A 26,106-nucleotide genomic window follows, 5' to 3' on the forward strand; every position below is an offset into this window, starting at 1 on the left:
CATCAGTCTAGGTCCCCATACATGCAAAAAGAGGGGGCGGGGGGGTTTAATTTTTTCAACCAAAAGTAGTCATGTGGGATATCAAATGAAAGGTCCCGGTTAGCTCTTTCCAAAGACGAGTCGCTCGAGTTGCTCAAACGAAGTATCTTCGAGCGTTTACAGCTTTGCATCTATACTCCAGGCGGTGAGTGATTTATAGCTCATGAAAATTGTATCTTCGTCTTCTTTCGAAAAATAAGAAAAAATGCGTTTGACGTTCTCCTCCCGAGTTAATATGTAGATATGTTACAAATAATGTTTTGGTTACACTTCCGGAAATCAGTTTTCAACGAATGGCCCTTTTTCCGCCTATACCCCCAAGAAAAGAATGCATATGCAGAATTTGACGAACACGAGTTCAATTTTTAGCCAGTTTCCAGCAAATGAACTACAAAAAGATATATAGCGTGTGGGTTTTAAAAGGACAGAAAGTAGCGGAATGTGGGGCAATCAAATTAAAAACTTGAAGCTTGGATACCACCGCAAATATGCAATAATAATAATAATAATCGTTGGCGCAACAATCCATATTGGATCAGGGCCTTGAAGTGTGTTAGAGCACTTCATTCAAGACCGTAACGGTACACTAGGAGGCAATGTGGTCAGCATTGCGCTCGCCCGAGATTATTACCCTGATTTGATTCAGGTACTCATTCACAGCTGAGTCGACTGGTATCCGACGTCAAATCACGATGCAAATTCCACTGCCACCAGTGAGATTTGAACCGCGACCTTCCGTATGATAGCCTAGTGCTCTAACCACTGAGCTATCCGGACAAATATGCAATATTTGGTAAAAAGAATTGAATTTATGACAATGGTTTTGGGGAGAAACGTTCGTAAACTATTATATAGATACGAAAAAATGTGATAAAATTAGTTACAAATTGCATGTGCCAATAATATATAGAAAACTCCAGTCTCGTCCGCGTTAAAAATATTTTCTGGATCGTAATCTTTCTGTAGATTTGGCCAAATCGTCCCCTTCCAATTTCATACAACATTATTGTCAACCGATGCGCTTTCTCCACAAATTCGACCACATAGGATACTGTGTCTTCGTTTAAATCTATCTATCCAGCCACTACTGCAAGTAAATTCATTACTTATAAGCTTTCCGAATTCCTCTGCTTCAACATAAGCATACCGTTACTAATAGTTGTTGAAACCACATTAAAAGCATGCTATCCACTTGTGGATGTAAGGATGTCCTCATGTTTTTCTTGGAAATTTGTAAGTTTAACTCACTTTTAATTTTCTCACGACTGCTCCAAATGTTGGGAGCCTGTTGATTTTGGAAAATTTTCACTCTGCAAATGTTGTGTATTTCTCTCCGATTGTTAAAGCCTTCTTTATTATCATTTTTCACAAAATAATCTGGTTCACAATTGAAAGTTAACATAAAAATTGAACCTTTAAAATACGAGGCACGAAATGAGATTGTTAGGACGTCGATTAAAATAAAGGAATTTCAGATGCGACAAAGTGTCGGCTTTTTTTCGGGGAATTCCTTAGAAAATGCCCGCTTATAATTGATGAAATAGGTTAAGGAAATATTCAGGAATTTTATTAACAAAATATTTTCTTTTCGAGAAAATATTTGATATAGAGGCATTTATTCATTCATCGTCTGTTCAAATTTAAAGATTAATTCGGTTTTTATTACTTTGGAAAACAGAGAGTATACAAAAATTCCACAAGTCTGATAAATTGATTGGTATTATCAACAGTTAATTACTTCTCCTTTTCCAGGATTTATACCATTCTTTAACCTTTTTAACGCTGTCTTGACAATCCTTTTCTGTCTCGCCTTTAATTTCAAATACGATGTCTTCATCATATGAATCTCTCGCCTCTTCTAGAATTGTCTGGAAAATCTCGCACTCTATGTTTGACTGCAGCTTCTTAGGGTTGTAATTCCGTTCTGTGAGCCGATCGTGTAATATAGTATTATTACAGGTTACTACGAAAACTGCATCGAACCATCTTTCCGGGAAAAAGTCACAACTATGATATTCGACAATGTTTCCACCAGCACTCATGATGGGTTCCAAGTAGTCAAGAAGCTGGAAATGAGAAATTTCGAAAATGAGTTGATTGATTCACTTAAATAGTTTTTAAGCTGTTGTGTAAAAAAAACCTTATTAAAATCGATTTATTCTTTGCCTGTCCGTCCAACTGTCTATCTGTCTGACTGTCACACCTATTATTTCAGAAACCCTGAGTTTAAGGACGGGAACATACATGCGAAGGAGAAGTCTACATTTTTTCACCAAATATAGCCATGTGGAATATCAAATTAAAGGTATCGACTAGTACTGAGTATGATTTTACCAAGTTTGGTGCAAATCGTACTATCATTAATAAAGTTATAATAGGTCAAAGTTGTCATTTTTGTGCACAGAATTCATATATATTCGCGACAAAAGGTCCAGATTACATTAACTACAGTTATGTCGTTGGAAGGGGAAAAGTTGGGAAAGGTTATGAAGTGAAGCGGATTATGTAATTCAACAAAGCAATAAAAATAAAGGGCTAAGTAGGAAATTTTTGAAATTTTGCGAGGGGATTGCGATTTTATCGATTGAAGAGTGGAGTGGAAACTTGACAGGAAAATAATTCCCTTAGTTTTCCATTTCTGAGAAATTTTTAAAAAAGTCTGAAATTATTTTAGAAATGAAAATTATCCTGGATAAAAATTTATGGAAATGAAAAGTATAAAGTTTTGGTTTTCGGGTGGTGGGCGTAAAAGGTAATATTTTGGAGGAAAGCCGGTATATATGAATAATGAAAATTAGGTATATAATGCCTAGAAAGAGCCGAGTCAGCAGACATTAGATTTTAAATTTCTCGATGCGTTGGGATCAGTTTGGAGCTCTGAAATAAAATCTGTAAGGTTTTCACACGGCCGTATAACGCTTTCCACCAAGAAAATAAAGTAGTATGGACTCTAGAGAGTACTCCTCCCGCTTTTATGGCAATGTGCCTTTGTATTCTGGTAATAGATGCGAATCCGGTGTCGCTCTCTTGACTTGGGAGCCACTTTCTGAGAGGATCTTGTCTGTAAGATTCCGGACCAGATTAATGAGCATCACAATTGTATAGCGCTATGTAGTAACAGAGATTATTTATATAGCGGAGAAGGATTTAAAGGTGACATTCTGACCGCGGTGGGTCATCTGGATGTCAAGGTGGGTCCTCATAGCCCCTTGCTCCGAAATGTGATGAATAAACACGATATGGGGGGGGGCTTACATGGGTAAATACAGTTATAGAGAAAGTCAGAATAGTTGAGACCGGCTATTGAATCCCTATTGGCGTATAGGACAGGTCACAGAGAGAAAATCTCTGGTCGCGGCGAGAATGTAGCGGTCCTCTCAAACTATCTTTTAACTTAAGCTGTTTAGTTGTGTATTTCTGCTTTGGGCTCCATAACAAACTGTACGCCTGAGCGAAATCAACTCCTCCATTTCTCTTTGTGAGGATGATTATTGCTTCTACTTTCTGCTCTGCAAGTTTCGATCTTCGCATGAGTAAAACTCGAAATCCTCAAAATGTTTTGCGAATACAAACAATGTTACCTTTGGCATTAATCACTGCCGTGGCTCGTTGCAGCTTAAGTACATAATTGTAAATACAGTTCCACAATAGTGCAGTACGGAGCCATGGAGACAATATGCTGTTTGACTCTACAATCAATGTGGTCCGAAAGCCGCCTTTCCTCCGCATAGAAATTCAAGAAAGCACGGCGATAACTGGGATTATCAATTGTCGCTAGGGGGTTCTCAACTTGATTCAAGTTAACCAAATTTAACACATGTCTGTCATATCCACACAAGCCAGTAACCAATTTTATGGTTTCAATATTGAGATCGTTCTCCGGAAATTGGAGTGCCAACCTAAATGGCTTTCAGGTTATCATTTATAGAGTAGTAATTACCCGCTTCAACACATAATGCCTAGAAGATATATGGATCAGTAAGAGGATGGCTTGAAGGTTTGCTTACCTTGGGTACCAATCCTCTACGACTCTCAAAGTGCAAAAAAAATCTCCTCTGCAATGTATGCTCTGCGCAATTCAGCGATCAGACTGTCAGGCCATTTATGAATTTGACAATTACGCTTGCATAGACGAGACATTGGTTGCATTTTGTCGAAGATGCAGATTTAAAATGTACATGAAAAAAAACCAGCACAATATGGCATAAAAATTCAATGCCTTACAGATGCTAGGACGGGGTATCTACTCAATGCTTATATATATCTAGACAAAGATTCTCATGGACTGAATTTATAAGCAGAATGTCAGCGACTGAAGAAAGCCACCCAAGCTGTAAAGCGTCTTATTCCTTCAATAGAAAATTCTAAGAGAAATTTTACCTATGACAATTGGTATACTTTTCTTGAGATAGTTGACTAAACACAATATATTCGTTTCGAATGCAAAGCGGCAATTTGCATTGAGTGCTCAAATAAGCTGTGTTTTCGCTGTCGTGCAAAGCTGTAAACTTAGAGCGTGCAATATTGCTTAATTAATAATTTTTATGACAATTCTAAGCTCCTTTTGATTGAATTGGACTATTTGCTAGTAAGTAAGCCTTAAATAAGAGATTATGCCAATTATTAGGGATTAGAAAAACATATGTTGATTTTCATCGTCTTTTTTTTCTCATAACTCCAATATTTGTGACCAGCACCAGACAGGAGGTACTAGACATAACTTTAGGAAATACTCTAATGAACGGAATGGTCAGGAATTGGAGGGTGTCGGATGAACGCTCTATGTCTGATCACATGATAACCAGATTCGACATTGAGGGTAACTCCGAAATAAAAAGAATACTAAGGAATCCCAGGGGAACGGATTGGGAATTCTATGCAACGCACTTGAGCAACAACATTGCCCACCTTCAAGGGGGCAGTGACATCAGGAGCGCACTGGAACTAGAAACAGTGGTGGAAAACCTCAACACAGTCGTCATTGACGCATATGAGGACAGCTGTCAGGCTAAGACAGTTAAATCATCAACGGATGTTCCATGGTGGAACAGGAACCTGGCCAGAATGAGAACAGAGGCACGAAAATTCTTCAACCGGGGACTCGCAGAGGTACAAAAATGCACTGACTGCGTATAGAAACGCGATCAGGGAAGCAAAACGGAACAGCTTCAGGGAATTCTGTGAAGGGATCGAACAGATCACAGAAGCAACCAGGCTTTACAAGGCTGTAGCCAAAGACGGGGGAATGTCCTGTCTCTGTTTGAAGGAGGAAGATGGGACATTTACCGACAATGAGAAGGACAGGGTACACCTGTTTCTCAGAACTCATTTCCCGAGGTCCTACCCCACGGTAACAGGCGCCAACATTCTGCCTGACACCCCAACAACGAATAAAAGGAGAAGAAAAAAGAACTGGAAACTAGCAAAAGAGATGTGCTCAGAAGCTAGGCTTAGACCAAAAATTATTCTGAAAGACACATGTCGGAAACACTTTTCGGAAAGCCACGAGGGCTCTGATGACTTGTAGATCCATAGCAGGAAGGTAATGGGGGTGCAACTCGAAGATACTATTTTGGATATATACTGCAATAGTAAGGCCAATGATTACCTATGGAGCGGTAATCTGGGCAGAAAGAACCGAACTCAGCACACAAACCAGGGAATTACATAAATTCCAAAGACATGTTTGCGTGTGTATCAGTGGGGCAATGAGGACATGCCCAACGGTATCCCTGGAGGTCCTTCTGGGATTAACCTCTCTCCATCTGCACATACAAATGCGGGTAAGGAGGGCAATATTCAGGATAGCCGGAAGTATCAGTGAGGCGGGGAGCTGCCTAAACCGAAGGAAGATTGATATTCTTTCGAGGATTCACTTCGATAGGAAGTTTGAAACACGTTGGAGTAACAAGGCAAACTGGGATAGCGTGGCTACGACATACGGCTTAAACCGGTAAGTGATTAATTGGTGCACTGAACGATCCCTCACAGCAGAGGGAGCGGGTGTCGGTGTTATTGGTCCAAGGAAAATGTACTTTGAGCCAATGGGCAGGTACACTAGCATATTCCAGGCGGAAATATACGCCATAGACAAATGTGCCTCCTTTAATCTCCAAAGGAACTACAGAGCAGAACATAGCTATTCTCACCAATAGGCAAGCAGCGATCAAGGTACTTAGGTCCAACCAGGTGAATTCTAAACTGGTGTGGGAATACCTTGAGAGACTGAATACACTCGGCTCGTCCAACAAGGACTGTATACTTTGAATTCCAGGCCATGCTGGATTGGAAGAGAACGAGGGAGCGGACGATCTGGCCAAGAAGGGAGCAGGGACGCCTTTACACGGTCCAGCACCCTTCCGTGGAATCGGAAACGATTTCATGGCTACGACTCTAAGAAATGAAGAGGAACAGTTGAGGGAACTATACTGGGCGGGCCTACCAGGGATGGAGCAGTCCAGGGAGCTTATTGGGTGATACGAACCCATGCGCATAAAGGATTGCCTAAACCTCACCAAAAAGAACCTCCGAATCATAGTGGGAATTCTCACTGGTCATTGTCGGCTGAACTATCACCTAGGGAAGCTAGGGGTATCTACGGACACTGCCTGCAGGTTTTGTAAGGAGTATGACGAAACTTCGTGTGTAGAACAGACAGTGTCCGGGACTTATGTAAAGTAGGCATTTGGGAGAACACTTATACCAGATACAAAGCTGAACGATCTGGAAGAAGGGAACATAATAAAATTCCTGACAGATATAGGCCTGCTTGAGATATTACGATCAATAGGTACACCATAACCAGTAAAAGGGGCATAATAGTTCTTTAAGGACGCGGTGCGACTTTCCCTTAACAGAATAATAATAATAATAATTTTTGCAAAAACTGCAGGAACTGTAAATGAATTCAAATTTTAGTGGAGTTTGCACTGTTTATTCTCAGTTAATTCAAATAAATGCAGTTTATAACGATGAATTATGTCGCTTAGTGTAGATAACCATACAAATGGAGGAAACAAAGGAAGTAAAGTGCATACTAATCATTTGAATGACATCCCACATGTTTACTTAGATGAAAAGAAAAACTTAAAACTTACTTTATCCTCGTCTAGTATAGGACAATCGTATTCGTCGTCATGACCATCAACAAAACCTTGATCCTTTGCGACTGCTGAGATGTCGTGGTATTTTAATTTCAAATCTTCGCTCAGTTTGGCGCATAGATGAGATTTGCCCACACCAGGGGTCCCTGAAAAGGAAAGTTCTTCAATAACAAATATCTAAAACATGGAATTCCAATGCCTTACCCGTAACAAGGATATTCGGCAACTTTATATCTGGCATCCTCGAATAATTTCTCGAAACTTGGATAAAGATAACCTAACTCACGCGTCAAACAAATTCAAACAAAACATTCACCGGCGAGCGAAGGAAGCACGTGCGTCCAATTATTGGAAACTTAGCCTAAAATCAAGAGTGAATAAATGGCACAAAGGCAGATTTGAATGCATCAATTTACCCACCGAAGGTCACAAGCACAGCCCAGACATCAAATGTGCTCACTATGTCAATGTTTGTTTACACTTCAACCCTCCTGTGAATGAGGTTGTAGCAACAGCTGACTCTACTACTGCAGCGGCTTTCATTGACATGTTTGTCAAAAACATCTGATCAGTGGTTTGTGTACGGTCGACCGGTCAACAGTGTTTGGGGTGGTGCGTCGGGTTTACTAATTTCACTACCAAACTTAAGTAGAATTCAGGAAGTAACAAAATGAAGAGAGTTCTTTGGGGTGAATTTGAGAATGACACCAAAAACAAGGGCCCGATTCGTCCTGATGAGGTAATCCTACCAAGCAAAAAAGCTGAGAAGTTGAAAAAGTTGAAAGCGGCAACGGTAGAAACAGAAAACAAAATGTAAGTAGAGAATTCGCCATATTTTCCACGTTGTTTTACGATAATCCTTTTACTCGTTCCAGTGAAATGATAAGACTGAAAAATCCTTTGATTACACAAACCATTGAAGTGATGAATCAAACTGAAATGCTTCAAGCACTGATTGATACCTACGCCAATAAATCGGTAAGTTAACGTTCATGCAGATTTCTATCTATTTCTTTGCAACAACCGGTACCCGGTCTAGGCCTGCCTTAATACGGAACTACAGATATTCCGGTTTTGCGCCGAGGTCCACCAATTCGATATCCTTAAAAGCTGTCTGACGTCCTGACCTACGCCATCGCTCCATCTCAGGCAGGGTCTGCCTCGTCTCCTTTTTCTACCATAGATATAGCTCTTATAGACTTTCCTGGTGGGATCATCCTCATCCGTACGGATTAAGTGACCGGATTTTATTCACAACCTGACCGTCATGGTATCGCTCATAGATTTCGTCGTTATGTAGGCTACGGAATCGTCCATTCTGATGTAGGGGGCCAAAAATTCTTCGGCGGCCAGGAATACATGAGGACTGGCAAAATCATTGTCTTGTACAGTAAAGGCTTTGACCGTTGGTGAGACGTTTCGAGCGGAGCAGTTTTTGTAAGTTGAAATAGGCTCTGTTGGCTGACGATAACCGTGCGCAGATTTCATCGTCATAGCTGTTATCGGTTGTGTTTTTCGACCCTAGATAGGAGAAATTATCAACGGTCTCAAAGTTTTAGCCTCCTATCTTTATTCTTCACGTTAGACCAGTGTGGTTTGATGTTGTTGGTTGGTTGGTTTTTGGTGCTGACGTTCCCACCATATATTTTGTTTTGCCTTCATTGATGTACAGCCCAAGATCTCGCGCCACCTGCTCGATCTGGATGAAGGCAGTTTGTACGTCTTGGGTCGTTCTTCCCATGATGTCGATATCGTCAGCATAGGCCCGTAGTTGGGTGGACTTAAAGAGGATCGCACCTCTTGCATTTACCTCAGCATCACGGATCACTTTCTCGAGGGCCAGGTTAAAGACGACGCATGATAGGGCATCCCCTTGTTGTAGACCGTTGTTGATGTCGAATGGTCTTGAGAGTGATCCTATTGCTTTAACTGGCCTCGCGTATTGGTCAGGGTCAGACTAGTCAGCCTTATCAATTTCGTCGGGATACCGAATTCTCGCATGGCCGTGTACAGTTTCTCCCTGGCTATGCTATCATAGGCGACTTTAAAGTCGATGAATAGATGGTGCAACTGGTGTCCATATTCTAACAGTTTTTCCATCGCTTGCCGCAGAGAGAAAATCGGATCTGTCGCTGATTTGCCTGGAGTGAAACTTCTTTGGTATGGGCCAATGATATTCTGGGCGTATGAGGCTATCCGGCCTAGCAAGATAGCGGAGAATATCTTATATCTTGCTGCACTACGTGATATCCTCCTTCTTATGTATCAGACAAATAATGCCTCGCTGATTCGCTGTTCCACATCTTGAGCATAAGTTGATGAACCGCTTAATGTAATTGGTCGTCCTCATATTTAATCAATTCGGCTGTAACTCCATCGGCGCCTGACGACTCATGATTTTTAAGCCGATGAATTGCACGGACTCTTTCTTCTATACTTGGTGGTGGCAGTATTTATCCGTCGTCTTCAGTTGGCGGGACCTCCAACTATCCGAGGTTCTAGTTGTTCAGCAGTTCATAAAAGCACTCAACCCATCGCTCCAATATGCCCATTAAGTCGGAAATCAGATTTCCCTCTTTGTCGCGGCAAAATGAGCATCGAGGTGTATAAGGCTTCATCCTGGTGAATTGTTGATAAAACTTCCGCCCCGCCCCGCCTGTACTTTTCGAGTTCACAGACTTATTGGTTGTCCCAGGCTTCCTTTTTTCGTCTGTGAAATCGTTTCTCAGCTCAACGAAGTTCGTGATAAGTCTCCACCCGTGCCCGCGTCCTTAGAGGTTGCAACATTACTCGGTATGCAGGATTCTTTCATTCCGTTGCTAGCTTACATTCATCATCGAACCAGCCGTTCCGACTTTTTCTGTAACTGGGGCCAAGTATGTTTGTAGCGGTATCAAGGATAACGTTCTTCAGGTGGTTGTGAAGATCATGATACTTCGTCTCTAGGGTCTCTGTTGACAACGGTTATTGCGGCATCCATTTCCCCATTATAGGTATAGCGGAGGGCTGTGCTGTGGATGGCTTCAGTATTAACTCTCACCTGGTTGTCAGAACGGATTCGTGATGGTGTTATTCGAGCCCGGAGCACCATGCCAACGAGATAATGATTCGAGTCTAGTACTTTCAGAAGGCGGTGTTGATTTTCACATATTGTGGAAAGGTGCGGAGTGCGGGGGGTGGAAAGTGATCATTTCCTTAATCGACCCATTCTTAGAAACTAACCAACCACAAAAAATCTGAAAAAAATCAGGAGGCCACCACTATGTGGTGCCTAGGCTCCGAAATGCTTCCCATACCGATATCCTTTCAAATAAAGTTAATAATAGTATTTTACTGCAATTTTTAGTAATTTGAGCAAGAGAACTCCAACTTGCATAAAAAGGAATGTTTTTCCATTTGGAGAACATCTTTCTTCTTCCAGTATCCTCGGTACTGTGCATAACGTAGTTGTGATAAAGTTTCTCCTCTCGGTGCTAAAATTTCAAAGGTGCATTCATCGCCGAAATAGTTCTGTAAAAATACTACAAATGCTGAAATACATTTGCTTTTATTAAAATGTAATAATGCCGATTTTTTACGATAATTTTTCCTGTTTAGAAGTTCACATTTTTATTAGAATACTGCTCCGCCCATTTTAATTGCTTTGCTTTTATCGCACCTTTTAGCTTGGGCTTCGGTGCGCCTTAAAATCCAAAATCTTTATTTTTTGTCTTACCGTACATCTGCTAACGTGCATGTAGTGTGTTCCGAATGAAATTTTATTATTTTCTAAGAAGCCGATCTATGCTCTGGACGATACCCCTCTGCCCCTGGGCTGAAAATTGACTTTCTTCCTCGTTTTGCCTTCGTTTTTATCTTTCCCTTTTTAGTATTTCTTAATCGTTCCTCTAAGCAAAGTACGATGGTGGGATTGTCGAAAGTACCCCTCTCCCTCTTGTGGCAATCTGCTTTTGTACTCTGGAAAGCAAAGTGGCATCAGACGCGAATTCGGTGTCGGCTTATTTCTGCCGGATACCGCAAGGCGCACTTTCTTGGCATGTGAGCCGATTTCTGACAGACTTTTGACTGGAAGATTCCGGTGCACTTCAAGGAGCATCACAATTGTATTCGTACAATCCTATGCACCAACGGAGATTTCCGATGTAATGGAGAAGTATACTTTTTACGAGCAATTACGCGCAGTTCAGGAAGGCTTTGTAAAGGCGCCATTGTGATGTGATGAGTGATCTAAATGCCAAGGTGGGCTCTGGCAATACCTTGTTCAGACATTTGATGGGGAAGCACGTTTTTGGCAACTGTAATGATAATAGTGGAAGATTTGTCGCTTTGTGCAGCTTCCACCGCCTCGTCATTGTTGGCACATTATTCGAACACAGAGCTTGTTGTAACGTCAGTTGGGTGTCAACTGAACGATCAGCACTATATTTGGGAGTTATCTTCTGCGTAATTAGAGGGGCATTGACATTGACCTCGAAAGGGATCATTATCTGCTGGCCGCTTACGTTGACTTGCGTGTTGTGTACGCCACTTCCCGCATCCCCCAAGTTCAACATCAACCGCTTGTATGATGCAACTATCGCTCGACAGTGCGAGAGTCACCTTCCTGATGGGACCGCAGATATCCCCGGCTAAAAATATCGATGAGCATTGGGCATCAATAAAAAATGGTCTTTTCTTGGTTGCTATATAGGTTGCTGGCCACGTCCGAAAACAGAGTCCGCCAGGGTATTATTTTTTATTTATTGTTGTCGATGGTGTTCTTCATGCTGCCTCGTTGGAAAACTTGTAGGAATTCAATGGACTATAATTTTTCTCCTCAAACATCTCGACTACGCTGATCACATCTGTTTGCCCTTCGGGCTGCGTCATGGAACTTGGTCTAAAGGATGTGCCTTGAAATCCCCAAGGTTTAAAAAGTGAAGCAAGAAATGGACTGTTGATAAACACCATCAAAGATAAAGGGGGTCAACTGACGTTTCATCACACTCTTCCTATCTGCATTTATGAACGGAGCATCGACGGCGTCGATCAATTTATATATCTAGGAACTGTGGTTTCTGCCGACGGTAACACCGAACTGGATGTTGCCTGACGCATTAACAGCGCCAGATCCGCTTTCTTTGCCTCGTCTAAAATTGAGAATGCTCTATGCTATATTTTTTCTGTGAAGCAGCACATGATAAATGACCGCCACTGCCACTCGAAAGCTCCACGCCTTCGTAAACATCTATCTGCGACGTTTCACCGGAATATGCTGGCCCGATACTATTTCAAATGAGGAAGTTGGTCCTCACATAGACCTGTCACCAACGGGTCATATAGTCAGAAGGCGAAAGCGAATAGGTCACACCTTAAGGAGGGACGACAACTGGATTGCAGAACAGTAGTTCATCAATTCAATACCCACTGAACCATAAGTACATACGTATTATGCTTTTTATTTGGAAACAATGCATAGACCAACAGTAGTATAAATCCTAAGCGCTTACTCATTGATACAAACACCTGAGCAAAGTGATACGGTGACAAACTAAAGTTACCATCAACGTAAATCTTACGGACTAGATGAATGCAATCTCTAATGTATTTCTTATCAAAAATGAGAACGCGTTCGTCATTACCATAACCTGGATTAGCCCATCAAAGAACCCGGTTACTAAGAACCGCATTTCTTTATAGTTGGTTCGGCTCTGTCCGTAGTGTGATCCAAACGTGCTCGCTTTATTAACACTCTCCAAGCGTGTTGGATTAGATATTGCCTAATAGAATAGCAAGATAGCGAAGAATATCTTATAGGCAATATTCAGCAACGTGACACTTTTATAATTGCTGCACTGCGTGATATGAATGAAATGAGTATAAAATAATGCCTCGATGTCAATCGTCAGACCTTGATTCGCTATCCCAGCATGCACTGCTACTGACTTTTTAATAAAACTTCCGCGCCTGATGCGGTTGCTGCCTGAGTTCACAGACTTGTTGGTTCTCCCACCCTCCTTTTTCCGTCTGTAAAGTCGCTTTCCCATTCATTCAGCTTACATTCATCGTCAAACGAGTCATTGCGACTTTGTTGCAACTGGGGCTATATATACTTGTGACCGTGCTGATAACATTCTTCATATCATTTGTTGATGCTTCATCTCCAGGACCTCTGCTAACTGCAGTTATTACGGAATCCATTTCCTACTTATAGGAGGACTCCGTTCTCGATGGTTTTCAGTGTTACTCCCGTCTAATTGTCAGAGCACCATTTCAACGAGATAGTCATCCGAGTTTATATTGGCTTTTTATATCTTCCGGCGTTCATCAAGGCTTAGAGGTGGGCGCGTTCGATTAGCACGGGTTCAATTTGGGTGAAAGAGAGGGATTTCCTTGTTCGGTCCACGTAGTCTGGAAAATTACTGCAGCCGTATTCTAGGAAATCACTGTCTGCTAAATTTCCTGCTTGAAAGCTACAAAACCATGTGTCCTTTTACGGATGCGTGGGTCCGGGGAAAAACAAATAATCATCGAGATATCGCTCGTATCTATCTATGGAAATGAAAACAAACGGCTTGATCACGCGTGTGGAGCCGTAAAACTCTGGGCCTGAGGACCGGGCTCGAGAGGGAAGATTCACGGCGGATCGCATTCACAATCAATGCTTCTGCTGCCTCAGATGTTCCATGAGGCGTGGACTTTGAGGTTCCCACCCTGCTTTGGAATCCCCAGGCCATAAAATTGAAGAGAAGCGTTCAGCTTTATGATAATTTCAATATCATGTTCAACCGATTTAATGATTTGGCTATCTCTCACGTCGGAAGAAGTTATCGACTACTTCAAAAATAGAGCTTATCCCCTTTTCTTCTCCCGGGCGTGATTTACTAACATAATCTTAAAACCTTGCTCGTCCATCTTCTCCGCTGCAATTAATATTCATTAAGCCTTATCAGCACAACAAATTACGAGTAAATTTCAAAATCTCCCCTGGTTTGCAAGCATTACATCATCTTTACTACTGAAGACTAGTTTCTCATCTACAAGATATTGGATTTTGGGCTCTTTCTTTAATAAGACCTTTTCGCTGCGAATAAAGCCGAATTTTCCGCATTGACTAAAGCTGAACTCAATTTTTCCATGTCTACTTGGTCCTACGAATGTAACACTTTAGGTGTTTCTCTGCATAACGAAGTCCCTGTTATTATGCCCTACGTATATTCCCCCTGCCTTAGCCTGTCTGCTCTATACACAAAAATCTAATATGAACTGTCTAAAGTCCTTACCCTAATTTTCTCTTCTGACGTCGTCTGATGAGTTGCCTCTGCCCTGGACGAAACCGTCAGCATTTTTTGTTGCTTTTTTTGCTTTATTCAATATTTATTTTTTATTTTTTTTTTGTTTCGTTCAAACAGATAATTTTTAAATAAAAAAAAATTTAACCATTCTTCACAGGGCTGCAACAATTACCTGTTGAATTCATGTCAAGTTATACCTCAAGTTGATTTCCCGTCAGAAAACACTGCGAATCTCATACAAAACAACAGATTCTCTAAACCTCTTTGGTTCATTCCACCCATCGACACAAAATTTACAAAGGGTGCCCCTCAGAAAATCCCGCCCATTACGGGGGAAATTGCAAAAATGGCTTTGCGAAAATCAGTTGCAGGGCTTGCCCGTGTTGCTGGTTTCAACGGTAAGTTGCTGCGCTACTATAGCAAAATATGTTTGTTTATATTATTCTATTGTAGAGTCATCGAGTAGTACCCTGACATTACTCACAGATGCCGTTGAGGAGTACATACAGAGTCTTCTTCAGTCGATAAAACATGCACAAACACTTAGTTCGAAAGATAAGTCAAATATTCTGGATATTGAAACAATGGAGAAAGGATATTTTGCAGTTGCACACAATTCCCTGCTTTTATTACATGACTACTTTCAAACGGAGGTGGTAGGAAGGAACGTAGCGGAAATTGATGAATTCAAAGACATGTGTAATGAGTACGACAAACTACGGAAGGAAAGCCAAAATTTGCAGGAATTTGGATTGAAAGAAGAAATCGAATGAATTAAGTTTGGTGCCAAGTACGTTAAATGCCTGATGAGATATCGCGACTTACTGATAAGGATCATACATCAATCAACAATTATTCTTCTCCATAGTCTACTAATAAGGATTAGATTTAAGAAGTTAACAAATATAAGAAAATAAAAGCGATTTTATACGTCTATAATAACTTTTTTTATTGTGTTGGCAACGCTAGAACTAAAGTGTATCTTCTACAGCATTGAATTTTTAAGAGTCCTGCTAGCTATTCATAGAAGTACGACCCTTCCTCAGGATGAATATACGCAATCCTTGTGTTTCTTTTTCTAGCAGGCACAAATTCTTTGGCTAATGTCACCGGGACGCTCTCTGACTTCTGAACTTCTTTATAAGATGGCATAGTCTCATTGAATATCTTTTTCTTCGCTTTAAGTTTTGCGTCTTCCTTGGGCTTCCGTTCAAATGGTTTAACTTTTGTAACACGTGGACCAGATCGCCTATAATAAATCACTTCGCACACTAGAGTGACCATGGCTAGCCCTAATCCGAATAAAGTAGCAATGAATACTCCACCAAGACTCTCTAATGTAATCCCCTCATTTTCATCTGTATTGTCGCAATCCTTTCTGGCTGAGTTGTTCCAATATTTGGCTGTGAGTTCCTCGAAATAACGATCTTTTTGTAATTCTAGAATTGCAAATGAGAGTTGGTCCTAGAAAAAAAATTTTGCTGGATTGATGGGATAGATTCCAATAGCAATTGACACTTAGTACCTGTAAATGACTCCCCTGTTGTATAGCTATTGCATAAGGCTGTTCGGCGAAAACTTCACCTATTTCTGTCAAGTTGCAGTTTTTCGAGATCTCGTATTTGATTTCAGCAGAGTCGTGTATAAAAGCGAAGTCTGCATTTTCGTGTTCACTTACTTTCCGAAATCCTTCAGCGGCATTTTTAACTGGATTCGAGGAATTGATGGCTAAGAGAATATGACCATATTGCTCTTTGATGGGATAATCCCAAATTCTAGAATATATTGACTTTGAAATATATGTGCGATTAGGAATTAAAAAAGTACCTATATTGACTTTGGTCAGACGTTGCATTCAAAGTTAGTTCTTTCCATAAGCGATACAAAGTATCTTCAGCGAACTTCATATTGATAAAGTATTTATGCGTGTCTGATCCTTCGACGACAGTATAATTGATTCTTGATTGTCTTGCTAACTGTTCCAAGGATTGAACTGGTGTTTGCATTCTCTCGACAGTTAGGAAGGCGGCAAGATTTGCGGTAAATGTTGCTAACATCAAAACTACAAATAACCAATAGGCAGCGACAAGTGTTCTAGCTGAAACCGATTTCGGTACTTCACCACCACCTTGCGGAGTAAATGATGTTAGAGCGAACCAGAGGCTTTCTTTCAGTGAAAAATCCCTGCAATGAAAACATTGTGTGGTTGCTGGTAGTGTTACGTATTCGAAGCTTGATTATTAGAAACTATTAGGATTTCATATTTCCGCTTTGCTGTTGAAAATAACTGAACTGTGGGGTTACATTTGATGTGACTATGTTAGTTTCTGACGAGCACGTCTTTGTGAAGGAATTACAGCTCTACCGTCGCAAGGAAGCAAGAATCCCAAACAGAATTTGTTACAAACAATATCAGGATCGAAGGATTCAAGTGAGCGAAGATGACCAGCAACAGCAACGAAAATTGCTGCTGAATCAGCAGCTCCGCTTAAAGAATGATGATACCCGAAAACCACAATAGAGATTAACAAAAAAAATAGCAAGGATAAAGCAAGGTCGCATATTTGGAGAGATATAGCAGAAAATGTCCCCGAAAAAAAGAATAAGTCTAAAACACGTAGACAAATTGTTTATAAAGGCGCTCCTAAAAACCACTCATTCCTGATACTAACCACGCCTTTTAACTTATTCATTGCATTTCAAACAACAATGCACAAAAGGTTGAATGTCCAATTGCGCATTGTTCCCATAGGCAGGAGCAAGTTAATTGTTTATTTTACTTTTGAAATTAAAAAGAGAAAGATTTTTAAAGGAACGAAACTGTAGGGCGCTGTATGACAATCATACTCGTAGTCTCGGGATCGGGTAGAGAAAGTAGCTGTCGAGCTTTGCGAAGGCAACTTCACAAATGTCGGTGAATAACATCCGACGAGGCAGAGGTGTCCATCAGACAGTTACAGAACTTGTACAGAGTACATATATCAAGGAAGATTGCGCGTTATTGCAAGTAAGGAAAGCTGATAGTGAGGAACCAAGAGGGATAGCCCGTACGAGAAAGTTCCTTTTAAAGTAATTGCAATTCCGGAAAGGAACCGAATCACAGTACAATATTCAAGCATGTTTCTAGCGCGGGAGTTAAAAAATATTAAAGAGGTGAAGTCGGAAGAGGAAAATGAAATAAAACTAGACATTTTCCAAGCGCGATTGACAATGTCGGCAAATTGAAGCTTGTCGAAGGTTACACTCAGATCTTGATAGGGGTTATCCACCAAAATCTCTTGGAGAATTTGAGCAAGTAACATACATCGCGTGCTAACAACGGAACAGAGGCAAATAATTCGAGGTCATTTGTGTAAAGTAAACGCGGACAGGTGAGGAAAGGGAAAAGGATATTTTTAACACATGTTTTTGTGGGTAGAGGTGAAATGTATTTACGCCGAAGTGCCGGACTCCTAGGACTTTGACTCGGAACCTTTTAACACATTACCTTAGAATAGTTATCGTTCCGATGCTTGTAGTTCTTCTAAATAAAAATAAAACTAGGTAGCTTGCTCCTACTACAATATATTTTAATAGTTAGTAAATACGTATTTCGAAAGCTACTTACTTTCTTCCTCAGTACTTAAGCTACTTCTTAGGTAGCTTAAGTACTGAGGAAGAAAGTAAGTAGCTTTCGAAATACGTATTTACTAACTATTAAAATATATTGTAGTAGGAGCAAGCTACCTAGTTTTATTTTTACATTACCTTAGGTCAGGCCTATTCAGCAAAGGGCAAATTTCCGTAGATTCAGGAAGTGTTAGCTACTCTGGCATTTTTACCTATTCATCGCCCTCTTTTTCGCCGTAAGAATGGCTAGACTGCAACGTGCCCCTCGGCTCCACGTGTTCTCGCTCTGCAGCATGGCTTCAATAATGGTGTCCGGAGAAGGAAGCCACCCCTACATGAAAGATAATGGTGATGGCGCTCCCACTTTCTTCAGAAGGAAAAGGTGTGGCACCATCAGCCATTACATTCTTCCAATAATTGCAGTCGACCCACCGTGATTTCACAATTGTGTGAAGGTAAGATTGAAAATAAATAATAATTCTCGCTATTACCATTACTGTAGGCTCCAAGCCGGTACGATAGGCGGACACAACCCGCAGAGCCCCCCGTCTTTGTACTTGTGGTAGGTGCTTATGGTAAATTTCCTTACTGAGGGAGTCAGCCCATAATTCCGAATCGTAAAGGAGGACGGGCTGAACCGCGCTCATCAGCAGGCCACCTCTGTTGGATATCAATCGCCATCCATCATTGGACATCAATCGCCAAATCGGAAACATTCTAGCCGCAGCCTTATCTGCGTGTTGCACATCTGCTCGAAGAAGCTCATCTTCGTGTCCATCATGATGCCGATGTATTTCATCGCTGGCTTCAACAAGGCCATGGTTTCACTAGTCTGAAAAGGGAGGACTATGGGAACCCTCTCCTTGATCAGCACAACGACTTCCGTTTTCTTCAAAGCTAGGGAGAATCCATATTTAGCATCTGCTTACTCACCGCATCACCATTCCCGGTGTGCGCTGTGCTTGCTCAACCGTGCGTGCGGTAACCAGTGCCGTAATATCATCCGCATATCCGATTAGATACGATTCATCAGGCATCTCGAGTTGTAGAAGATTATCATATAAGGCGTTCCAAAGGTGTAGGCCAAGGATAATTCCCGAGTCGCCCCCAATGTTTCCTTTATTCTGCGCTGTCCTTCCCGGGTCTCGTAGAGTAGAGCACGGTCTTTTAAATAGTCCCTAAACATTTGTAATAGGTAGCCCAAAGTATAGAAACAATTTTCCAATGCTTCAAGCATGTGGCATCACCTCGCAGAATTGAAGGCGTTTCTTACGTCTAGGATCACAAGGAGCACCGCTCGCCGACAGTTGCAACTGCGTGCCTTAGCCGCTTCGATCACCTCCTCAACGGCGTAAAGTGTGGATCGCCCCGCTCTGAAACCATATTGTATTATATTTCAACACTTCGCTAGGAATTCCATCTGGACCTGGTGCTTTTTGTCAGCTCAGGTAACAGGAAACATGTTGAGAAACTAAGTCCCTCTCTAGGTAACGAACTTTTTTACTGCTGGCATGGGTTATGTTTCACAGTTCCACTTCCATGCCCATTTTGGGCACGCACATGAAGAAATGTTAAATTACCATCCAAGCTTGCCAGAGTGGGAAGACATCGATATGGAGAGCATTTCGAGGCCTGGACACTGTATAGAGGCAGCTTAATGATTTTTTTTTCAGATTTTTCGGTTGGGTAGTTTCTGAGAATGGGTCTGTTAAAGAAATCATCAATTTCGGCCCCCCGTACTCACTGCCTTTCCAAGGAATTTTAAAAATAAGACTGGCATCGAAAAGTACTAATCGAAAACTTTTGCATGTATGGGGACCACAAACCACATCAAAAAGTCACCGAAGAAGTTCCAACTATTATAGAGATGCCGATGCTTAAGAACATTGGTCCAGTTTGAACGTTCTTGGGAATGATCATGTTTTGAGCTCGATTTATTCTCAGCATACCAGGTCCAAATGAAATTCAGCTTGTGAAAACATTTTCAAATGACTGAAGGAATAAATTTTAAGTGAGCGAGTTCTCATTCAATACGATCCCTAATACCCGGTTCTAGTGAAATCTGACGCTGAAATCGCAGAAGTCCTCCCACACATGATCTTCTTTGCCCTTTATCCCGTTCAGAAGCAGTGTCGACATGAATGCCTGGTCGGCCTGTCACCAAGAGAGGTCGGGTAGGATTTAGCAGAGCGGAGTAGCTCCTTCTATACTTATGTTTTCCCGATATTAGCATTTTATTTTTGTTCTATTGAGAAAAGAAAACTTACCTACACGGATATGGATACGCCTTGGGATTATTCCTGGCACTATATGGAGAATATTTGTCGAGCAGCCATATCATTACCGCAGTTGATACTAGCGCGGCGACTATGCTCAACCAAACCTCCAACCGCAGTACAGTCATGAACTTAAATAATGATGTCTGGCGAAGTGGTTTTCGGATAACTGAAAAAAGACTCGGATTTGTCATTTTTATTTTTAATATACAAATATGTATATATCGATCTGATACCTATAGAAATTCCCGTTTGTTCAAAATACGGAGCAACAAAATCAATCACTTCCTCACGCTCGGCAGTCATTTTTAGAGCCGCGACAGCCATATCTGTCTCCCCGATTACCAAATCTCCAACCAAACCATTCCAGTGTCCTTTAGAAGTTCGTTTACCAAAGGTTCCTTCACGGGGAGCGACAATTTCATAATCAAAATCCATCTTTTTTGCTAATTTGGCTATCAAGTCGATGCAATACCCTTCCCAAATGGGATTTCCTTCGTCGTCTAAAAGTACTTTTCCAGTTATAAGGTCCCTCCGAATATATGACCATGGAATAGCCTGTGAAAGGGAATGAAAAATATCTCTCTGACTGATTTTTATAATCGTATAAAGTTGCTGGAAAACATATTTGTTTTCCGTAAATTTATTTTTGCAATATTCACTAGAATGAAAATAATTGACAGTATTCACCTCAGTAGTACCAATCCTGAAAAACCTTCTCGCCGGATATAGACCAGAATTCACTGATGCTTGAAAGACTCCACTATTCCACATTGCAGTGACTGTTGTATCCTCGTCTCCATCTTTCCTTTCAATAGACAAATTCAAATGATAAGATATCCTATCATTGTCGATTATCAACATTTTGCTATCTTCAAATAGATTCATCAATTTATCTGGGACCGAAGGCCTTCTTTGTTCGTAGTTTTCGGTAATATCGAAGTTCTTACAGTCAAACTTGTGGGCGTTGATAGTTTCGATTCTGCTGAATTCTGCTATTTTCTGCATCAACTCCATAAGGAGGATTTCCTTAATTTTCAGTAACTTTAAGGAATATTTATTTGCTTGATATGTTGAAGGGTGAAGAAAGGTGTTGCTTGGCCTGATTATTGTACTATTTTCCGGTATAGGTTTAAAATCAAATTTATCGAAATCTGAATCCAGGAATACAAAGTGCCATTTGTCAGAACGCTTGAACATTTTTGCTGAAGATACCTGTGGAAAATAAATAAAAAAGGTTAAAGGATAGAAGTGCTGGTGTCCTATGCTCTACAAAGGAGTTTGCAGGGAACATGTACGCAAGATATAATTACTTTATAGAGGTTCTAGATTTACTACAATTGGCTCTCTGAAATCGCGAACTTCAAGCGTGTTGTTTTACATCTGCACCCTAACATAATTCCAAAAAAACGAAGATCAACAGTTTCATCTAGGGCAAAACCAACTTATCAGACGCTACGTCATCTCTGCTCTGAGGGGGCATGAACAAAAGTGGTCTCCACTCGCTATTTGGCCTTGCATATGTCCATGAACACGGCGTGGGTGGAAATCGCATTCAAGACGAAAACGGTCTAGCTCAGGGTTAGGCTGACCGAAAGAAAATTAACTTTGTTTTAAAATTGAGCGAGCTCTGAGTGTGTATTCATTTGTGGCGGAAGAATAGTACCGAAGAAATCTATGCCTCAAAATACATCCTGTTCCGAAATCTTCACCATTAAAGTTAATAATAGTATATTAGAATATTTTAGAAATTTGACCGGAAACCCCCCTTAAGTTCGTGCTAGGAGTACAATATAGTGATGTAACGGATAACATAAGGCATAACTTTGGGATGGTCAAATGGTAGTATAGGTCCAAAGGCGAAACGTGGATTGGTACCCATGATGGAGCATTAAACCTGGAAAGCGCCTGCTAAACCAACACCAACAGCTCTACTACCAAACCCTATCATGAACTGAGAAGTGAGTTCACAGACAGAAAAGGCAAGCCTGGGAAAACCAATAGATCTGTGAACTTGAAAAGTACAAGGAGCAACCGCACCAGGTGCCAAAGTTTTATCAACAAGTCAGCAGGGTGAAGCCTTATACACCTCAATGCTCTTCCTGTCGAGACAAAGAGGGAAATCTGATTTCCGACCAAATGAGAATATTGGAGTTATGGGTTGAGTACTTTGATGAAGTGCTGAATAACCAGAACATCGGCGAGTTGGGGGTCCCGCCAACTAAAGACGACGGACAAATACTGCCACCACCAAGTATAGAAGAAACAGGCCGTGCAATTCATCAGCTTAAAAACCAGGCCAGGAGCCGATGGATTTACAGCCGAATTGATTAAATATGGAGGCGACCAATTACATCAAGCGGTCCATTAACTTATACTCAAGGTGGGGGAGAGGGAATCAATGCCTGACGACTGGCAACGGGGCATTAACTGTCCCATATATAAAAAGGGGATATCAAACAGTGCAGCAATTATAGAGGTACCACATTGCGACCAAATCTATGAGCGATACAATGACCGTCTGGTTATCGATAAAATCCGGCTCAACAGGTTGCGCTGGGTGGGTCACTTAATCCGTATGGATGAGGATGATCCAGCCCGGAATGTCAATAATGGCAATATCTATGGTAGAAAAAGAAGACGAGGCAAACCATGCCTGAGATGAAGCGATGGCGTAGGTCAAGACGCCAGACAGCTTTTAGGGATACCGAATTGGTGGACCTCGGCGCGAAACCGGGATGTCTGGAGTTCCTTATTAAGGCAGTCCTAGACCAGTAGTTGTACCGTTGAGCGCCTGCCGTTGAAGAGTTCCTCTTCCGTTTGTAGATCAAACTGCTGATGATTTGGTCGGTGTAGTCGTCACTGAGTTTAGTGATATCGAAAATGTGGCTTCTGAGGATAGTGTTAGCAACGGATGGATCATGTGGTTGAAAGAGAGGAATTTGTATTGACAGGTGTGGGGCGAAGTGTTCAAGATGATTCGTTTGGTATCCGTCGATTTCTTGTACATCTCCAGGTACAATGCCTTATGTTTCCTAATAGCAGGTCTAAGTATGGTAGTTATCCTCTCTTTTCTATTCCCAAGGTGAATGGGTGTAGCCTATTGAGGGAGTTGAGCCTATTTTAAACTTCGCCCTCTCCGATGTTGGCACAGATGTTATCCGCATACCTGTTCCAAAATCTTGGCATCAACCCTGCCGAAATTGTCTCCGTTCCCAGTTTGAGATTTCGCTAATGAACGGGGGGAGAAGATTCCCCATCGGGACTCCTTTTAGTGACGTAAAATATTCGCCCCTAAGTGTGAAGTAGTTTTTTATGCATGGTGACGAGCACCTGAAAGGAAAGAAGTGGCACTCAATTTTCAACCGTGTGACATCCGCTTCAATATGGATTGTTACGATAACGATTTTTATTATTATTAAAAATGATCCCTATTGAGAGCTCCAAGCCATTGTCAACACTTGTCTGCGTCGTGTCATGGGTATTTTCTGACGTATGAGTCACCGGATGACATTTTTTTTAGAGCACGGAAGTGGCAGTGGATAGGTTACACATTGAGAAAGGTTACTACTTCATTGCTGACTATGCTATGCAGAGGAAACCACTATGCTTGCTGGCGAGTGGCCGTCTTAGAAACACGTGCACAGAATTATATAGTAGGAGTGTAGCCTTTTCGGGAGAACCTAGAGGGAGTGGAAAAACATTTCGGCGAACCGACAAAGTGCTTTCTAGGAGTGGCTTGAAGCGCCCATATAGTTCGCAAGATTTATTCTGTTATAAGTTTGATCTAGGACCGACGACACTTCTAATTCTCGTGGATTGTAAACTAGAGTAGAAAAATGAAATAGGCACGTTTTGTTAAAATTTCGCATATGGGCAACATGTGCATGATCCATTCACATTAAACCCGAATTATTTTTCCAAAGGATTCGGTAGCTTACAATATTACATTAGAAATGATATGTCTTCAAAAGGATGCTATAAGTAACTCACTTTTTTATAAATATTCTGCATGCTTTCTGCGTCGGCCAAGATGCTGTAATATCCAGGAGCTGGCCGCAAGGAATCTAGCCTTTGCACCACATGGTCCGACAGTCCATTGAGTAGCAGCACACGCAAGTGCGATTTTTCAATTATGTAATGCAATCCTTCTTGATAATCCTCTTCACTTTGGAAAATCAATACAACATCGTTTCCACCTCTTTTCTGAATTATTTCGTGGAGAGCAACCAAGAAGGGACCAATGGAGATGTCCAACTTGAGATAGTTCACTTCTGACCAAGTAACTAATTTCAGTCCATCTTCCCAGCCGAAACGAGTTTGGTCCAATATTATGGAAATTCCGTCCTGGAAAAGGCTACACACTGTAAATATGAACCAATTAATACTTTGTCTGTATTTAGTTCATAAACTTTTTTTTACATTTATCGATTGATTCATTTGCCAATTTTCGATTGGTGGCGACGAAGTGTGGTTTGATGTTTGTGGTATCGAAACTGTTGAAGTTTTTCAAATTTTTTAGCACATTTTCCATTAACTCGATTACATCCTTTTGTCCGTCTTCAACTAGAAAAACTGGTAAAATAATTGGCAAATTAGAACGACACATTGTGAGTTAATTCCAAGCTTCGACTTTCGAATAGTGAGCGCATATAAAACGTAGAGTCCTTAATAAGGATATTCAACCATGGAAGCTTTCAAGAAGTAAATATTGCGCGCCTTTAGATAATACATATTAAAACTTTTACATTATATTATCCAGTTAAATTGATTTTGATGTGATTATGATGATATGAAATATCTTCTTCATTCAGTGTGATATAAATAATTAACTGTGTCGGGGGGTCCTTACCTATGTTGATATCCTCGCAATTGCCCATCGTAAGAAGCTCGAACAAACATATTAATTGGATTAAAAAGTAGAATTTCCCCATCTGGCCACCTTAACCTTCTAGAATACGCAAGAAAACTAAAATGGAATTGTTTTTAAGTCAAAACTTACAACAAACCCCAGGAAGTTTTGGAGACGACCATTATCCTGAATATTGCATGAGCTGTCCCTCATGCCCGCCTTCAAGTCCAACTATAATCTGTATCGATATTTTTGCTTCAGAATAATTGAGTTTGCGACAATTCTCCCACTATTGCATGAATGCAGCCTTGAACTCATACGCTATCCCTTGTGCATTGCACATTTTTAAATTGCCTGCCATTATCTAAGCTTCCCAACCATCTGCATACACTATCGTTTTATATGAGGCTGGCATACGAGTATATTGGGTTTATGGCATCGATGTCGCAATTAAGGTATTCCAAACTATCAAACTAAAATTAATATCCGATATTAGGAGTGGGTGGGGGCTGAGCATAATCGGGAAATAACAACAGTGCAGAAATGGCGAAATATTATTCGCCAAGGAGGGTATAAATGAATAGCAAATTATTCAGTAATAATGAACTGTGAATTGAGTTGAATTTGTTTCTTTAAAAAGAAAATACTGCCAATTACAGAATAAATTCTGGCTTGACGGGCTTGAGGGGCTGGAAAGATGGGTTTTTCCCCGATTCTGGACTTTTTTTGGAAGCCCAAAATAAGAATTTCAATGAAAAAAGGACAGTATTGAGCCCGGCATAATTTTTACCTGAGCCAGGATTTCATCTCTACGGCCTTGCATATGTTTATCTAAATCCTTTTATCATCAAACTGCCGAAGTACTAAATTAATTACCAGCTTTGCTGCTTCGATAATTAAAGAAAGGCAAAAAATAAGGAAAAAGGGAGGAAACTCTTCAGAGGCAGGCCTAC

At 41.0% G+C, this 26,106-nt stretch overlaps 3 protein-coding genes across 4 annotated transcripts; 1 reads left to right on the forward strand and 2 right to left on the reverse strand.

Moving 5' to 3' along the window:
• Positions 1-1,638: 1,638 nt before the first annotated feature.
• On the reverse strand, positions 1,639-7,695 carry LOC119657429 (adenylate kinase isoenzyme 6 homolog). Of its 2 annotated transcripts, none has more exons than XM_038064330.1 (4): positions 7,563-7,695; positions 7,347-7,503; positions 7,137-7,288; positions 1,639-2,105 (listed from the first exon to the last, which is right to left on the reverse strand). In XM_038064330.1, exons 2-4 carry the CDS (start codon positions 7,381-7,383, stop codon positions 1,770-1,772), a joined length of 525 nt encoding a protein of 174 aa, XP_037920258.1. In that variant the 5' UTR covers positions 7,384-7,503; positions 7,563-7,695; the 3' UTR covers positions 1,639-1,769. The 2 variants fall into 2 exon arrangements, with proteins under 2 accessions (XP_037920258.1, XP_037920259.1); XM_038064331.1 differs by having other exon boundaries at positions 7,559-7,576.
• Positions 7,696-7,705: 10 nt separating this feature from the next.
• Positions 7,706-15,339, forward strand: LOC119657428. Its single transcript, XM_038064329.1, has 4 exons — positions 7,706-7,955; positions 8,018-8,120; positions 14,574-14,814; positions 14,870-15,339. Exons 1-4 carry the CDS (start codon positions 7,813-7,815, stop codon positions 15,187-15,189), a joined length of 807 nt encoding a protein of 268 aa, XP_037920257.1. The 5' UTR covers positions 7,706-7,812; the 3' UTR covers positions 15,190-15,339.
• A 5-nt stretch (positions 15,340-15,344) lies between these two features.
• On the reverse strand, positions 15,345-25,530 carry LOC119657426 (ionotropic receptor 25a). The gene is made up of 10 exons (XM_038064328.1): positions 25,304-25,530; positions 25,154-25,252; positions 24,724-24,876; positions 24,295-24,665; positions 20,992-21,516; positions 20,538-20,859; positions 20,293-20,470; positions 16,244-16,600; positions 15,942-16,191; positions 15,345-15,880 (listed from the first exon to the last, which is right to left on the reverse strand). The coding sequence occupies exons 2-10, from the start codon at positions 25,233-25,235 to the stop codon at positions 15,434-15,436; spliced, it is 2,685 nt and encodes an 894-aa protein (XP_037920256.1). The 5' UTR covers positions 25,236-25,252; positions 25,304-25,530; the 3' UTR covers positions 15,345-15,433.
• Positions 25,531-26,106: the final 576 nt, after the last annotated feature.

The sequence above is a fragment of the Hermetia illucens genome, chromosome 5 (genome assembly GCF_905115235.1).
Source record: "Hermetia illucens chromosome 5, iHerIll2.2.curated.20191125, whole genome shotgun sequence".
NCBI classification, from domain to species: domain Eukaryota; kingdom Metazoa; phylum Arthropoda; class Insecta; order Diptera; family Stratiomyidae; genus Hermetia; species Hermetia illucens.

Bases quoted from the DNA above. Each gene is read 5' to 3' on its own strand.
- LOC119657429 (XM_038064330.1), bottom strand. From the start codon at position 7,383: ATGCCAGATATAAAGTTGCCGAATATCCTTGTTACGG. The intron at 7,289-7,346 runs GTAAGGCATTGG...TTTCCTTTTCAG, and splicing joins GCCGAATATCCTTGTTACGG to GGACCCCTGGTGTGGGCAAA. The intron at 2,106-7,136 runs GTAAGTTTTAAG...TCTCATTTCCAG, and splicing joins CTATACTAGACGAGGATAAA to CTTCTTGACTACTTGGAACC.
- LOC119657428 (XM_038064329.1), top strand. From the start codon at position 7,813: ATGAAGAGAGTTCTTTGGGGTGAATTTGAGAATGACACCAAAAACAAG. The intron at 7,956-8,017 runs GTAAGTAGAGAA...TACTCGTTCCAG, and splicing joins GTAGAAACAGAAAACAAAAT to TGAAATGATAAGACTGAAAA. The intron at 14,815-14,869 runs GTAAGTTGCTGC...ATTCTATTGTAG, and splicing joins CCGTGTTGCTGGTTTCAACG to AGTCATCGAGTAGTACCCTG.
- LOC119657426 (XM_038064328.1), bottom strand. From the start codon at position 25,235: ATGGGGAAATTCTACTTTTTAATCCAATTAATATGTTTGTTCGAGCTT. The intron at 21,517-24,294 runs GTGAGTTACTTA...TATTTTCCACAG, and splicing joins TGCAGAATATTTATAAAAAA to GTATCTTCAGCAAAAATGTT. The intron at 20,860-20,991 runs GTGAATACTGTC...TCCCTTTCACAG, and splicing joins TCAGGATTGGTACTACTGAG to GCTATTCCATGGTCATATAT.